This window comes from Knufia obscura, assembly GCF_036327395.1.
Source record: "Knufia obscura strain CCFEE 5817 isolate CBS 148926 chromosome Unknown scaffold_1, whole genome shotgun sequence".
Taxonomy (NCBI): Eukaryota; Fungi; Ascomycota; class Eurotiomycetes; order Chaetothyriales; family Trichomeriaceae; genus Knufia; species Knufia obscura.
In genome coordinates this window covers 4,606,768-4,621,663 of record NW_027042687.1, presented here as the reverse complement: position 1 = coordinate 4,621,663, position 14,896 = coordinate 4,606,768, and the positions used below count along the sequence as shown (strand labels likewise).

At 51.6% G+C, this 14,896-nt stretch overlaps 3 protein-coding genes across 3 annotated transcripts; all 3 read left to right on the top strand.

Annotated features, from left to right (window-relative positions):
- Positions 1 to 1,555: 1,555 nt before the first annotated feature.
- Positions 1,556 to 4,190, top strand: PMZ80_001740 (uncharacterized protein; the record flags this gene model as incomplete). Its single annotated transcript, XM_064870180.1, has 2 exons — positions 1,556 to 1,783; positions 1,830 to 4,190. 2 exons carry the CDS (start codon positions 1,556 to 1,558, stop codon positions 4,188 to 4,190), a joined length of 2,589 nt encoding a protein of 862 aa, XP_064735677.1.
- A 650-nt stretch (positions 4,191 to 4,840) lies between these two features.
- NUD1 lies at positions 4,841 to 9,964 on the top strand (the record flags this gene model as incomplete). The annotated part of the gene is made up of 1 exon (XM_064870179.1): positions 4,841 to 9,964. The coding sequence occupies one exon, from the start codon at positions 4,841 to 4,843 to the stop codon at positions 9,962 to 9,964; it is 5,124 nt and encodes a 1,707-aa protein (XP_064735676.1).
- Positions 9,965 to 11,298: 1,334 nt separating this feature from the next.
- Positions 11,299 to 13,916, top strand: PMZ80_001738 (uncharacterized protein; the record flags this gene model as incomplete). Its single annotated transcript, XM_064870178.1, has 2 exons — positions 11,299 to 13,154; positions 13,178 to 13,916. The coding sequence occupies 2 exons, from the start codon at positions 11,299 to 11,301 to the stop codon at positions 13,914 to 13,916; spliced, it is 2,595 nt and encodes an 864-aa protein (XP_064735675.1).
- Positions 13,917 to 14,896: the final 980 nt, after the last annotated feature.

The window sequence follows — 14,896 nt, the reverse complement described above, 5'->3', positions numbered from 1 at the left end:
TTCGCAACAGGTCTCCGTCCCAGTACTTGAACTATTCACGACTACAGCTTTAAGACCAATAGTTTGGATTTGATCAGCTTGTGCCAAAGTACGACTTGATAGCAGATACGAGTAGACCTCCGCTAAGAGCAATTCTATGGCTGACTGCCAGCTTTGTTCTTTGAGCAGTGACTTTATTCAGCCGTGCGCACACTGTTCACTGTTTGTAAAAGGACTATCGCTATCATGACAATTATCTCACAACCACATGCTGCGGCGTGTCCGAAGTTTCGGTTTTGTGGTTGATGAGGACGCTCTGGAAGTTTTCGCTAGACAGCGCTACGGTGCTCCGTCTTCTCTTGTCCTCAGAACCACGAATTGCATCGCACCAAGCGCAGGAGGTCTACCACACCACCTCGATATTTGAGCTACCGCACGTGGTACATTGGTTGTCTTGCGTACAAATACTTTCAATCACTGCTCTACATCATATTCCCGATATACCAGAACTAGTGTACCATCACTCGACATGTTCTTCAACGAGCTTGATAGAGAAGAGCCGGACGAATTGACACGATGCGGCCATCGCAATTTCGTCAGGGAGCCTTAGTGCATTGATAGGCGGGAATGGTTGATGATGGTGTCGAATAATCGACGTGCATTAGCTGCATAAAGGGCAGGTTAGTGGCATACTCTCGAGCTAAAGATTTTCGGGAAGAGAAAGAGTGGTGAGAGTCTCCTGGCTAGACTCGATTGCACAAAGTCAATCTGGTCAGTCGAGCCAATGACCATCCACCTTCATCTGTGGAGGACACCAACGAGCAGCTGGCCACGAAATGGCGTCTTTCTTCCCTTGTCGCGTCTTCACAACGCCGCTGCATCTTCAAGGATCTTCTGACGGAGGAACGGTAAACTCCCTATCCATGATCTTTTGACACTCAAGGTGTCAAGGTTCGCAAGTCATGCTAAAATCGGGTCCCCATAGACCCAAACTACTACTGTCACTATACCTCAATTGGGCTTGGTCGTCGTGTCCATCATCAACAAGCTGCATATCCGGTGCTCGATTTCACCGTGCCAGACTTGAAGCGTTGCTTTGAGTTCTGCTGAAACAAGGACAACCCCCGAGCATGAGCAGCAAGCCTTTGCTCGACTTCCCCCTGCTTCGTTTCTTCGTTTGACCTCATCACTTTGTAAATCTGATCTGCGGGTGCAGTTGCTTTGGGTTCAGCCCTGTCCATTCGTTTTACCAGTATTCGACATCAGTGCCTCTTGCATCTGAAGAACAATTCTTACGAGACAGATCCTGAGACATCCATCGAGAACGCGGAGTACCAGGATTCTGCACGAGCGTCGCTCGTGAGCCGCAACGCTGGCAAACACACGGGTTTCGAGTCGGACTTCGAACAATCAGTACACGATGGCTCCTTCCGTCAGGAATTCATCAGCTTCCGTTCGACCTGCCACTCGCGAAACAACAAGACCGGCAACTCGTGACCAAAATGGCGCTGAAGGTGCGGTTCCCAGTAGGACATCGTCGCTTCACTCGAGAATCACGCAGCCGATGCCGAGTACAATGACGGCTGGGAAGAGACCTACACCAAAGACTCTCACATATGCTTATTTGGTTTGTGGTGTTGGCCGTGAACCATCACAATGGGTCAAAGCTGCTTCGCCCGCGCAAGGCAAGATTCAACACATGAGAGGTGCTGTTGGACAATTCTGGCTGCCGGAGATATTGGGTAGTAGCCCGCGTTTAGAGTCGGATAACGAGGTCGCACGATCTCTCCACGGTGCCATGAGAGTAAGCATTATGATTTTCTCAACCTTGACGCGACTAACGTAGACAGGCTTGCTTCCCCCACGATGTCGAAATCTGCACGGGTCGCAGCCAGCCACACTGTGTTCACCACTCTTTCGTCCTTCAGCAGGACTCATCTCATACCCTATACGGTATTGCTCTACGCGTCTGGTCTAGAGCAGATGAGAAGCGCGCAGAGACCATTCGAGATCTGCGAAGAAAGACGGAACCAGACTATAGAGATGTGGCCGACGAGACATATTGGATCCCATACTGTTTGAGTTTCCTCTCAAGATACCCATTGTACAATTTGCTTGGAGATTATCTGAGAGGGATGTGGATTCACTGGAACAAGGCAACGAATCTCTTCCACGCCGAGGAAGTGTCTCGAATTCTCAGCTTTCCAGCACCACGACTGAACGACCTTGTCCGAATCGATATGAAGGACTATGCGCTATGCTATCAATTCCCATCGTCGCCGACTGGTTTCCAGAACTTCGCTATGTGGCCAGTGTTCAACTGCCTAACGATTCCGAACGTGGTCGGCTTGATTGAAGCAGCCGTTTCGCCGACCCGCCGAATCATTCTTATGTCGCATCATCCAGCCATGCTCACAGTTGCTGCAGAGACGATTCGGTTCTCGACTCGAGTGTACGACTGGACTGGATTGTACGTACCTGTGGCGCATGCTCGCAGTGTACACGATCTTGTTCAAGAGCCTGGTCCATACATTCTCGGTGTCACCACTGAGTGCCGATCCCTCTTTACACCACCAAAAGACGCCCTTCTCGTAGATCTCGACCGAAACTTGGTCATCACTGACCACCCGCCGAACGTTCTCACACCAAGCCAGCGAACGAAGATGGTGAATAGATTGACACAGGCACTGAACTCCGATGTCGAAATCACTGGCGTGCCACAACATCTCAAATCTGCCTACGGCGGCGGCAAACTCATTCCAGCTGGCGACATCATTGTCCTTCGAGGCGGAGAGGTGGAAAGAGTGGTAGACCCGATCTGGTGGAACCAAGATGCTGTTATGGCTGTCATGGACCATGTTTGTGAGAAGCTCGGCCGCAACTCCGGTATCAAAGCCATATTCCAGGGAGCGACGAAGAAGCCGCTGATGACCAAGATTTCGATGCGTCACATGAACGAAATGGTTCGCGAACGGAACCAGTATTCTCGGGATGCTCTCGAGGCCTGGCAAGACTTCATCAACCTCAAAGGACGCATGGACACCGAGCTCGCCAAGGTCGCGAAGCGCAACAACATTCTCGAACAAGAAGCAGAGACATGGAAAGCACAATTTCAGAAATTCCAGGCTTTCGTCGAGTCACTCAACAAGGAGCTCGCCGAACTCAGAGTCAAGATCGAAGCTGGCAAGCGGGAACAACGCAGACTCACAGGCATTATCGATGGACAGAAAGACGACCAAGCAAGACTCGCTCTCCGACTCTCTGGCACAGAAAGACAGCGAGACAATGCTCTCGAAGCGCTCGTGCTGCAACAAGGCATCGCAGAAGATCTCGAGAAGGAGCGAGACCGCAACAGGAAGGAGATTGCAGCTCTTCAGCATGCAAATTCCACTCTGGTCCAACAGCGGGACCAGGCACAAAGAGTCGTGCTGCACCTTCGAAGCCTCATCAGTGGCCAAGCACACCATATGGAGCATATTGTTCGATCTATCGGCTCCTCTAACGAGCTTGCTGAGCACGTTAGACAAGGCTTTGAGGATGCCGATGATGAAGACTCTGCCCTATCTGCCAACGAGAATGCTGGCCGAAGAAACGTGTCATCGAAACGTTCTGCTTCAGCTGCCTCCACCACCGATGGCCAGGACGTCCTGGAAAGCCGCATGTCAAGCCGTGCAAGCAAGAGATACTCCACCCAAAGCGTGCACGATGTGGCTGACAGACATCTTCGAGAGAAGACGGATGCGATCGCTGACATCATCCGCAACATCAGCGAGCAGTGCGCTGCCGCCGTCGAAGGTCTGCAGCTTGCCAACGAGGCTGCTGACATTGCGCGCATGAGCGAAGCCGAGACAGAGGATGCCACAAGCAACGCTAACCTGTCGGCCGACGAGCGACCATCGTCGAGCCAGTCTCGAGGTACATCTCGTGACAACGGCCACGTTACGCCAACAAGCGATCGAAGCTCAGTACCGCCAACGCCAGAACTGGTGCATCAACGATCGAGCACGGCTTTGTCGATGGCCAGCACAGCGCCGACCGCCTACACTGCGCGCGACAGTGTAAGAGAGTCATCAGGACGAATGAAAATCGTCACTAATGGCAGCGTTGATGGCCATGACCATGAAGAACAAATCAGTGCTGAGCCACTTGAGAAGAAGCATTTGGCTGAGCAATCGAGTCGGACACCGCTGGGACGCGTCATGGAGGTGTAGGATGCCCCTGCGGCCTGGATTTGATACCACTACGACTATGGAAGAATTGATGCGATGCGATGCGAGGAGTTAAGGCGTATGGGCTTGCGCATTCACGATGAATATTGCTTGCGAGGTATGGATTTCTCATGTCCAACAATAATGGCCAGCACAGAGGTCGCTTTGATATATGTAGATCATTTGCTTGAGATAGTCGGCTTCGGATGTACAAAAGCCTTGACACATTATGTTTATAGCTATGCAATGACTATCGAGTTGATTCAAAAGTTTTACTTATATCTATCAATGACCATCATTGTGGTATCTCAGATAATATCAAATGTCGCAAAGACATTGTGGCTAGGCTCGTAGGCTTGGAAGTAGCGCGCGTTTCAGCATGTTCGGAGGACGCCAAGCCGAGATAGGCTTCTGCACCTTACCACTCTCAGCCAACAACAATAGAGCTAGGCCTAGAAAGCCTCTCAAACACGTTGAACACGAGAAAATGATAACCGTTGCGTTTTCTGCTAGACTGGTCACTCAAGCCACTTATCGTTTCTCAAACACGGTCTTCACAGTATATCGAACTTATGACCATAAGATAACACGAGGAGAGCTCGGCTCTCAAATACACACCGTTTGCTATCCAGCCACGGCAGCTTTCTCCCACCATGGCCGAACCATGGCTAGACGGCCTCTCAGAAGAGTGGGAATCACAACCTCGATCATCACCACCGTCAGCAAGTCAGACGAGCAAAGGAAACACGAGTCGCAGGGTCTCCAGCATCGCGTCACAGAGTCGTATACCTCACCTTGCCCACAACATCCGCAATCCTAGCAACGGCAGCAGTTTCCTCAAACCACGATCAAGTCGCGGCATCGCTCGCCAGCAAGAGAACAATGCTCTCACCGAAAGGTCACCTGCAAGTCTCAATGCTATGGCCTCCTCTCCTCCAAGTGCTTCCAAGCGACGAGTACCATCTACCATACCAAGACGTGCATCAAGCGCATTATCTGATTCCCAAAATTCTGTTCAGCACTACACAATCAACAAGAGCTCAAAGCTGGACGATACGCCCGAATGGAAGAGAAGGTTGATCAAAGAAGGAAACAACATCGATAGTGACGGGCTGGATCTCTTCTCCCCTTCCAAGCTTGAAGGCATGTTCAAGCAGTCTTCTTGCCCTGTGGAGATCGAGACCGATGAGAACGACGAATCTGTAGTGGTGACCGAGAAGAAGCCTTGGAACTCACTCAATAATTCCGCCTTCCCTCCACCTTCCGCAACATACAGTTCTTGCCGTACATCACGAAGTCGGCCGTCTGTGGTGGGCACGTTGCAAAATATCGTTGAAGAGGAGGATAAGAGCTTTGATCTGTCAGCCATATCATCTGATGTTGTGCGGCAAGGTGACATCAACGGCATAGTCAGAAGAAGGGTTAGTAGCCTGGAGCTGGCCGATGCCACGAACAGGAATGGAGGCAGTATTCGAACAGGCAATGACCCGCGCATGAGGACGATCAGTGGCCGTAAGGAGATCAGTGACGAGGTCTTCTCTGAGCTTGAGGATTCTGAGAGAAGCAGCATTCGCAGACAAGCCCTGCAGGACACACTTGATACTGACCCCGTTGAACTGAGGAAGAAACTACGCGAGGCGAGAGGACAAAGCTCACAACGATCGAGGTCAAGATCGAGTGATCATGATGTTTCCTACGATGCGCAAGGTTTGAATGAGGTGGATGATTCCATGATGCCGGAAGACCCAGCTGCTGAGATTACATCTCTGTCACTGCCAGAAGACCTGTCTATGGGCACGCAAAATTACAATCCAAGCAGCAGACATGTCAGCAATAGTCGGCATTCCAGTGCCATGCATCGGAAGCCTCTGTCAGGCAACACATCTCAGCTCGAAGCTCTGAAAGAATTCAGAAGCTCACCTCCTCCCTACAAGCACAATGGAGTCGAGCAAAGCAGGATCAGCATCAGTGAGCCAACGAGTCCTGTTGACACGAGTGTGGTACATCATGCTCCAACTTCTGGTCAGCATAGTACTGCTGGAAGTCCGCTGAAATTGTTTGGCAACCGGGATACTTATACGAACAACAAGCTGATGCGTATACTAAGCCAATTCGAGGAGGAGCCATCAGAGTTGGAGGTACCTGGCGAGGCCGCTGCGTTGAGGATGAGCAATTTCGGCAAGGGCGAGCTTGACGCGTTCGGCTTCGACAAGGAAATTGAGCGTCCTGCTGTAGAGGAGACACAACTTGACGAGGCAGATGAGAAGGTCTTCAAGGATCTCGCATCACTGACGATCAACGGCAGCACGGCCAAGGATGCCACGCAGCAACCTTCACCGACGAAGGAAAGATCACCGAAAAGGCGGCGAACATTGTTGAAGGACGAAATGTTCGTTGATGGCACTGAAGTTGAAATCAAAGTCAGCCGCTTACCGAGCGACAGCTTGGCGGGCAAGAAACGAAGAGATGCACTCCCTGGAAAGGATGCTGAGCAAGCCTCACCAGAGACACTGGCATCGCGTCGCATTGTTCGTCCATCTGGCTCCCGCAAGTCTTCCCGAGACGGTCATAGCCGTGCTGCCTCAGCTTCTGAAGCACTGCAAAATGCTACGGATATGGCACCACAGCTTACCGAGCAGCTAGCCGCTGAGCTTGAATCCTTCGCTCAGAATGCTGCTGAAGTCAAGCAAGATTCGAGGAAAGCATCGCTTGCTACCAAAGACTATATGGAGGAAGCAAACAAGGTTATGGAGTTCATTCGTGCCAAAGGCAAGCCCAAGCCTGCACTGCCGGATATCCAAGAGCCAGAGGATTCGTCTGAGCTCAACCCGGATGCTATTCTTGACCTAGACCTGGAAGACTCGACCAAAGATTCGTTCTCACGGCCACCATCTCGAGAAGGACGAATTGTGCCACGGCCTAATCGGAGACACGCTCAACATGATTCCAAGACAGCTGACCACCTGAAGAAGTTTCATGAGCCAGATGACCTAGATATTCTTACCAGCACTTCTGCTTTTGGTACAGTGCAACTGGCCGACAATAAGGCGTCGGAAGAAGCTGCGCTCGTTCCTGTCCCAGAAGAGGAGTCGGCAGAAGAGCCAGAGAAATCCTACTATGACGAGAGCATGCAAAGCGACCCACCTGGAATGCGTATCCTGAATGATAATGACAAGAAGAGGAAGCACTCTTCGACTGAGACTGATACTCAGAACATCAACAGCGACGGATCAAGACGGACCGTTGCTACCACATCCTCGACTGCTTCCGGCCAGAGAGGTATGATTAGCCAGGGTACGGTTTCCATCCCCGACACTATTGGCGTCATGACTTTTGATCGTGAGAAAAAGATCTGGGTCAAGCAGAACATCAAAGCTCCGAAACTGCCACGGCCGAGTGTGTCACCGGAGAGCAAAGCTGGACGGCAAGAATTCAGCGAGGCGGATCCATTTGATGGCATACCTGATCTCAGTATAGATGAGACCGGCGAGGCGACCTGGAAGAAGAGTCCCATGCACAGAATGCAGGAAAAGCTCAATGCACAAGAGAATGCCTATGGTATACAGGGTGGAGAGCAGAAGGAGCCAGGGTATTCGCAGCCGAAGGAAACGACTCCTGTCAAATCGTCGTTGAAGTCGCCTCGGAGGCAGCGTCCTTCTGAACATAGCGGACACGAAGAGCGTCCGCAATCGAAAGGATCGCAAGCTTCGAGGCACGAAGAGCGTCTACACAATGGCGTCCCTTCCAAGGAAGTCGAGGTTGGTGGTAAACAGCAGCAGCCAAGAGTTGTGACCATCGCGTTCTCATCTCCAATCGCCTCGGAGATACCTTATGTACAGCCACCGAGCTTATCTGGGGCTGATGTTGACGAGGACGATCCAAGCCTGCTCCCACTGGACGACGATGGTTCTGTGCTTGCCAGTAGTCCTGCCAAGCCCCAAGAGGACCTCGAATCGTTAACGGTGGAACAGCCTCCTGCGCCTCTTCGAACAATGATGGGTTCTCTGGATCGCCATGAGCAGTATCGAGCCATGACTCTGAACAGAAGACCAGTATCACGTATCGAAGAATATGATGAGGAACAGGAAGACAACCAGGAATTGTCTTTGATCCACATCAAGCACAACGAGCTTACGCCAGTTCCCGAACGCCAGCTGAGTGTTCAGAAGACATCTGTGACTGACAAGTCCAGTCTTCTCTGCTTGACACCACTGTCTGAGTTCACCCTGCATCAGGTCGACAAGGCCAATCATCCTGAAGAGAGCTTCGTTGCGGAACGAGCTAATCCGAAAGCCCTTCGTCAAGCTCATGGCTCAGCTGCACTTGTTGAAGATGCATTGGTTAAAGCTATCACAGATGCTGAGCCAACAGAGCTTTTTTGGGAACAGCTGAGGCGGTTGTCGCTGCCAAACAATGGTCTAGCCGCGCTTCGTGGGCTAAGTGACTACTGCTCATCACTGGAGTACCTGGACCTGACGGGCAACAAGGTGGTGCAGCTGACTGGCCTGCCTGTTTCAGTGCGAACTTTGAACATCGCGTCGAATCTCGTAAACGATCTCACCTCGTGGAACCATCTGCACAATCTCCAATCAATCAATGTCTCGGGTAATCAGCTTGAGTCACTTGAAGCGTTCAGTGGCCTGGTCCATCTCCGACATCTCAATGCCAGCAACAACAAGATTCGGAACATCGAAGGCATTCTCGACCTGAACGGCCTGATCACCCTGGACCTCTCAGGCAACGATATTCCGGAAGCTGACTTCCGCACCTCGGTTCTGACGTCTCTCGAGGACCTCGATTTGAGCAAGAACAACCTCATGCATGTCAAGAATCTGGACTGTCTGCCTAAGCTGAAAACTGCAGATTTCACAGAAAACCTCCTTGAGGAGCTGATCGTTAGTGGGGAAAAGGTTGCGCCGCGACTCGAGACACTATGCTTGGCTCAGAATGAACTGGCTGGTTTAGACCTAACGGCGTTCCCGAGTCTGCAGCGGTTGAACGTGGATGGAAACAGTATCACTGCGCTTCAGGGTTTGGCAGAAGCAGAGCACCTCACTGTTCTTTCGGCGCGCGATCAGCAGATCACATCAACACTCGTCAACGATATCCTCGCTGGAACGCACGATATCGCAGAACTCTACGTCTCCGCTAATGCACTTCCAGAGGCTGGTCTGGCTCTTCCACAACAGCCAAACTTCACACTTCGCTGTCTCGAGATCGCATCTTGCGGATTGGACTCTCTACCCGTTGGGTTCGGAGATCACTTTCCGAACCTAAGAGTGCTGAATATGAACTTCAATGCGCTCTCCGAATTGGCTCCACTGCAGGGATGTGTGAAGCTGAGGAGCCTATACCTCGCGAAGAACAGAATTCGTAAGATGAGGAGGACATGTCTGACTTTATCTCGCCTCCAGGCTCTGAAGAGAGTTGATGTGAGAGATAACCCGCTTACAGTGGGCTTTTACAAGCCCATGAATGGCGAGCAGGATGTGGACACTGCGTACCGGCTGCCGAGCAGGGATACTGCACAGGACAAGAGGTGGATGAGTCTCATGGATGAAATGACTTGGATGAGGAGAAGGGCTATGGAGCTGTTGCTTGCTGAGTGTTGCCCTGGTGTTGAGGAGGTGGATGGGCTTGCGTTTGATCGGGACGTGCTTGTTAAGGAGCAAGCTATCTTGCAAAGGCTTATGAGGAAGGGTGTGCTCAAGGAACGGGAAGCGACGGTGACGGTTTCTGAGGTTGGGAGGGGGCAGCGGCAGGTGCAAGCTGTGTGATGAGTTACGATCTTGATGTTCAATGGTTATGGGTAATGATGGACGCTGTCATGATTGGTTGGTTTGGGACAGGGCTGTATAACAACACGGATCAGAAAAGTTGGCGTTATAGTTTGGGTTTTGAGTGAAGGCTGGCACTTCAAGATATAGCCTTCCTCGCCTGCATTGTAGCCATATTTTTCAGTGCTCAACCGACGTCTGATTCTGCACGTTCGCTTCGTAGGTTACCCATTGCTCTTCGACACCGCTCGAGGCCGCCAAGATATTCGTCTCGGCAGACCTTCCCGCATCGCACCTTCCTACAACCATATCTCCGGACTATTTCTTTCCTTCCTTTGTTCTCTTCGTGTTTTCCATTGGCCTTGCCTATCTGCCTTTGTTCACTTCTTTGTTCCGTGCATCTCGCTCGCCTACCTTCTCTCTTTGCCTTTGCACGTCCGTACCGATGTGAGTAGCTCCAAGAAATCTTATTATGCATTAGGAGCTTTTCAAGTGCTTGAGTTTTGGCTGCTGCTTTGCAAGTTTATGCTACTAATAGTATGTAACCGAAAGGTTACTTTCAACAAGTACGACGCCTCGTGATGGAACAGCCGATTACACTGATTACCTAGAGCGAATTTTCCCGGAGGATCGAGTTCCCACAATCCTCAAGTTCACAGGCCGCCGATGTCTGGAGAGCGCGTCCTGTCGAAAGGGCAAATTTTTCCCCTAAAGACACCAGGCTTCTAACCCTTTGCCTCCCAGACCCATGATGGCCTCGAAACTCTTCGAACAACATGCTCCATCAGAGATGCTGCTCGCCAATGGTCGAAGAATACTCTTTGAGGGGCAGGTCCCTACGCTGTCATCATGGCTAGGAGCAGGACGCATGTACCGCACGGTGCTGGCTCCAAACCCTGCTTTGACGACAGCGAGCGAACTGCCTCCATGCCGCCAGTAAGTCTTCATGGTACACGTTCCCTACGCCCTTCTCCCGAGTCTTGCGGAGCCTTTGCTTCCTCGTGACTTGAGAGACGTGACACGCCATGGGTGAGTGCAGCCCAGCAAGTGAAGGCCGCCAGAACAGCAATGTCACGGCGCGTCACGGCGTGAAGTACGAATGGGCGTTTCTTTGCTGCGCTTACGGCACTCGAGTGAAGTTTCGCGTTGTCTTTCGAGGCCGCATACAATTTACCTTGAGCTGGATTCTCTTGTTCCTTTCATCTAACCTGACATCGTGCGCGACATCTTCGAAGTTGAACACATCTATCAACATTAACCACATACCCAACCATTGAGCCTCTACCAGTAACCGATCTTCCTCAACAACGAACCAAATACAGCAACCATTCAGCATGGGTTTTGGGAAGGTTCTATTGCCTCTTATCCACCCTACACGGGCATACAAAGAAGCCAAGCAGATCAAGCCTTCTACATACACCGAAACAAAGGAGAAGAAGTCAAGCCAGATCAAGACAAAGCTGGCGAACAAGTTCCAGAAGGAGCGAAATGCCAAGTTTTCTACGACAGACGGGGAGGCTGCTCATGAGCAATCAAGTACCCCAAGTGTGCAAAATCACGCCATTAGCAGCCAAGTGTTCACGGACCCCTATATCATTGATCATCCAAACCTCCCGGAGCTGCCTGCAACACCCGCCACACCAAAATTATCACCAATTATCCTCGCCCTTGAACAAGACGTTGAGGAGATACTCAGCCTCTACTCTGATCGGTCGATAGACGTCAATCCAAATCTACATGCCAGCAAACAAGAAGATGCTGCCGCACAAGCTTTGTCCACAGGGGCAAACAAGCGTGAAGTCAACGATATCTTCTTCAGATCCTCTTCTGCAGACATCATTGCAACACCTGCCTTGAGACCAAGTCGGAACCAGCAGTTCGAGGATGTTCTCAGCTTCTCAGAACAAACAACACCGAGCACACCGCGGACAGAGATCAGCGGCACCGAGAACTGGTACATAAATAATGCACCAAGCCTACCATCTCCTGCACAGACCTATACCCAGCAGCAGGTCCATGCCATCCTTCTACGCACGAAGAAAGAGCTGGAAGGAGCTAGGACTGAAGCCAGCAGACTGGAAGGAGATCTGCTGCGTGCTACCACTGAATGCTCAGAGGCTGTTCGAGAGGCTGAGGGCGCTAAGTCTACAGTCACGACTCTTCGTGAGAAAGTGCAGAAACTAAGAAGACAGGCTGAGTTTGACAGGATAGTTCTTGGCGATTGTCTCTCTGGTGAGCCCCTGCAGCGGCTGCGAAACGAAGTCGCCAGCTTGAAGAGGCAGCACGAATCCGATGCTAACCGTCTCAAGGATGGCCTCTATGGTCAAGAGCTGCGAGATGTGCGAGACAAAATTGCTGAGTTTGCGAAAACCTATAGTGCTCTTCAAGAAGAGAACGAGAAACTCAGTAAGGAGCTCGAGCAGCTGAAAGGCAGTCCTGAGGGATCGAGCGATGATGAGTCCGATTCGTCGAGTGAGGACAGTTCCGAAAGCTCTGGTAGCGGTGAGTCTCAATCTAATCCAGGTGTTGCCAGACTGGTCGAAGAAGCAAACAACGCGCGACAACGAGCACATGAATTGCAGACCGAAAGAGACTCGTTGCGCATACAGTTGTCAGAAGCGCAGAAGAAGCTCGACGCGCCGAATACTTACCTGAGCTGGGAGATTGACCTCAAGAAGAGGGAAGCTCAGGTGGCAGCGGACAAAAAGCACGCTGAGTTCCTGATCGAAGATCATGCTCCCAGATATCTGTCTTCGAATGAGGCCTTGGCAGCACATCAGCAGATGACAATCGCTCCGAACGTGACCAAGAACCAGCAACAGATGATTGAGCACTTGCGAGCCGAGCTTGTCAGTGAAAGCACAACGAGCGATGCGCTCAGAAAGGACATCAAGGACAGAGACTGCACCATCAAGGATCAAGGTCGAGAAGTGGCAAATTTGAGAAGCCGGATTGCAATTCTGGCTGCAGATTATGATGAGGACGATGACAACGCCGTTGGCATGCTGAAAGAAGACCTCATCGATACAAAGCTCGAGAACGAAAAGCACAAACTCCAGATTGAGAAGCAGCGCGAGCATTACGAGCAGATTATTGACACTCAGGCAGAGAAGATGAGGCAGCTGGAAGCGGACGAGCTCACGGCCAGCGTTGAGCTTCAAGCTACGAAGAACAAACTGGAAGGTTGCAGGTCTACCGTCGACGAAACTTCAGACTGCAACAACAGCTCTACCATCGCACTTACGGCAGCGATGAGGCCTTCCTTGATTGGGAGGAGCGCAAGAAAATCGATAAACTAGAGAACATCAAGAAGATGTACATGGGGAAGGTCGATGAATTGCAAGCTGAGATGGTCTCCTTGAGGTTGAACGAGACCTGCAGCGAACTCGAGTTGGATCGGTTGTCGAGCAGGGTCCGTGGTGAGAACAACAAGTACATTCGAGCACTAGTCTGCAAGAATGCACTTGAAGCCCGATTTGCCGACAAGATCAAAGCGAGCGGCAGGAAGGTCTACGTCGACTTCTCAACCTACGAGCAGAGCTCAAGTCAAGGAGAGATTGAGATGCTCAAGGACGTCGACTACGAGCTCTACCAGCCGAATGTCGACGTCGAGAAGCCGAAACCAGTCGAGTATCCCACGATTGAGACCAACTGGGAGAGGCAACGAGAAGAGCAGGAACGAAGAGCTCACAAAGAGCTCTTGAGCACTGTGAACAATGCTGAGGCCATCGCCGCTCATGGGCACAGCGTGTTTGGATCTCCTCGGAAGTGGGAGCAGCTGGCTGATGAAACAACGGAACATCCGCCCCTAGATCCGGCTCTGTTCGGTCCACCACTCGCAGCAGCACCGGTCATCGCACAAGCCACAAACCAACAGGTCCCTCAAGCAGACCCGGCCCATCCAGCAAGAAACCGGAAGATTGCAGCCCTACCAAGAAGGAGGGCGCAATGAGAAAGTGTATGGTGAAGGAGTTCTAGGAACCGAGTTAGCTTGATTAGATTTTAGTGTCCACGACTAACTTCGAATAAATATGTTGAAACGTACAACCACGCCTCTATCCAAATGTAAACTTACTTATGTGTCCTATCTGTCATCCAGCTTCATACCTGCCTTGACATCACACGGTTCGCGGCGCCTTCTCTGACGGCCGTTACCAGCAAGCCGAAGGAAAGCGCCACTCTCGAGGGAGGCACGACCGCCAAGCCACCCATAGGGAAAGTGCTACGATACCAGCCAGCAACGCAGGTGCGACCCAGTCTCCGGGAAGGAGCGATCTAGCACTAGTTGCAGAGAGGAAGGAACGTATGACTAGCAGATCTGATTGAAGCGAAGGCGCGACTAGCAAGCAATCTGTCACGAGGAAGGCGCGGACAAATCCCACGTCAAGAGGAAAGAGCGCTCCCTTTGACGAGGAAGGCATGCCATTGACGTGTTCGATGAGGCAGGAGCACCGAAGTCCAACAGCAGGGAGTCACGACTCAAAAAGCATTCGAAGGGAAAGAGCAACCAGAGAAAGAAAGGAACGACAATGGTACAGGTATGTAGGCAGGAGCGGCCGCTTGGAGAAGGAAGGAAACACCCAGGTATGGAGGCAGGAGCGACCGTCCGACACTGTAAAGGGAAGGTGCCACCCAGCCTAAAGTGGAAGCCGCGACCCTGTCGCCTTCAAGATGGGAAGGCGCGAGGCATCTAGAGTAAGAAGGAAGGCGTGACCCAGATGTGGAGGAAGGAGCGACCGCCAATTATGTCCGGATGGAAGGTGCGACTCTTCCCAAAGGAGAAGCCACGACTCTCGCACGTTCACAGTGGATAGGCGCGATGGTGGTGCGAGGAAGAAGGCAGGAACGATCGAGATGAGGAGGAAGGAGCGATCAAGGTAGAACGGAAAGAGCGACTCAGATTGGATTAGGGAAGGCACGCCCAAACAGCAA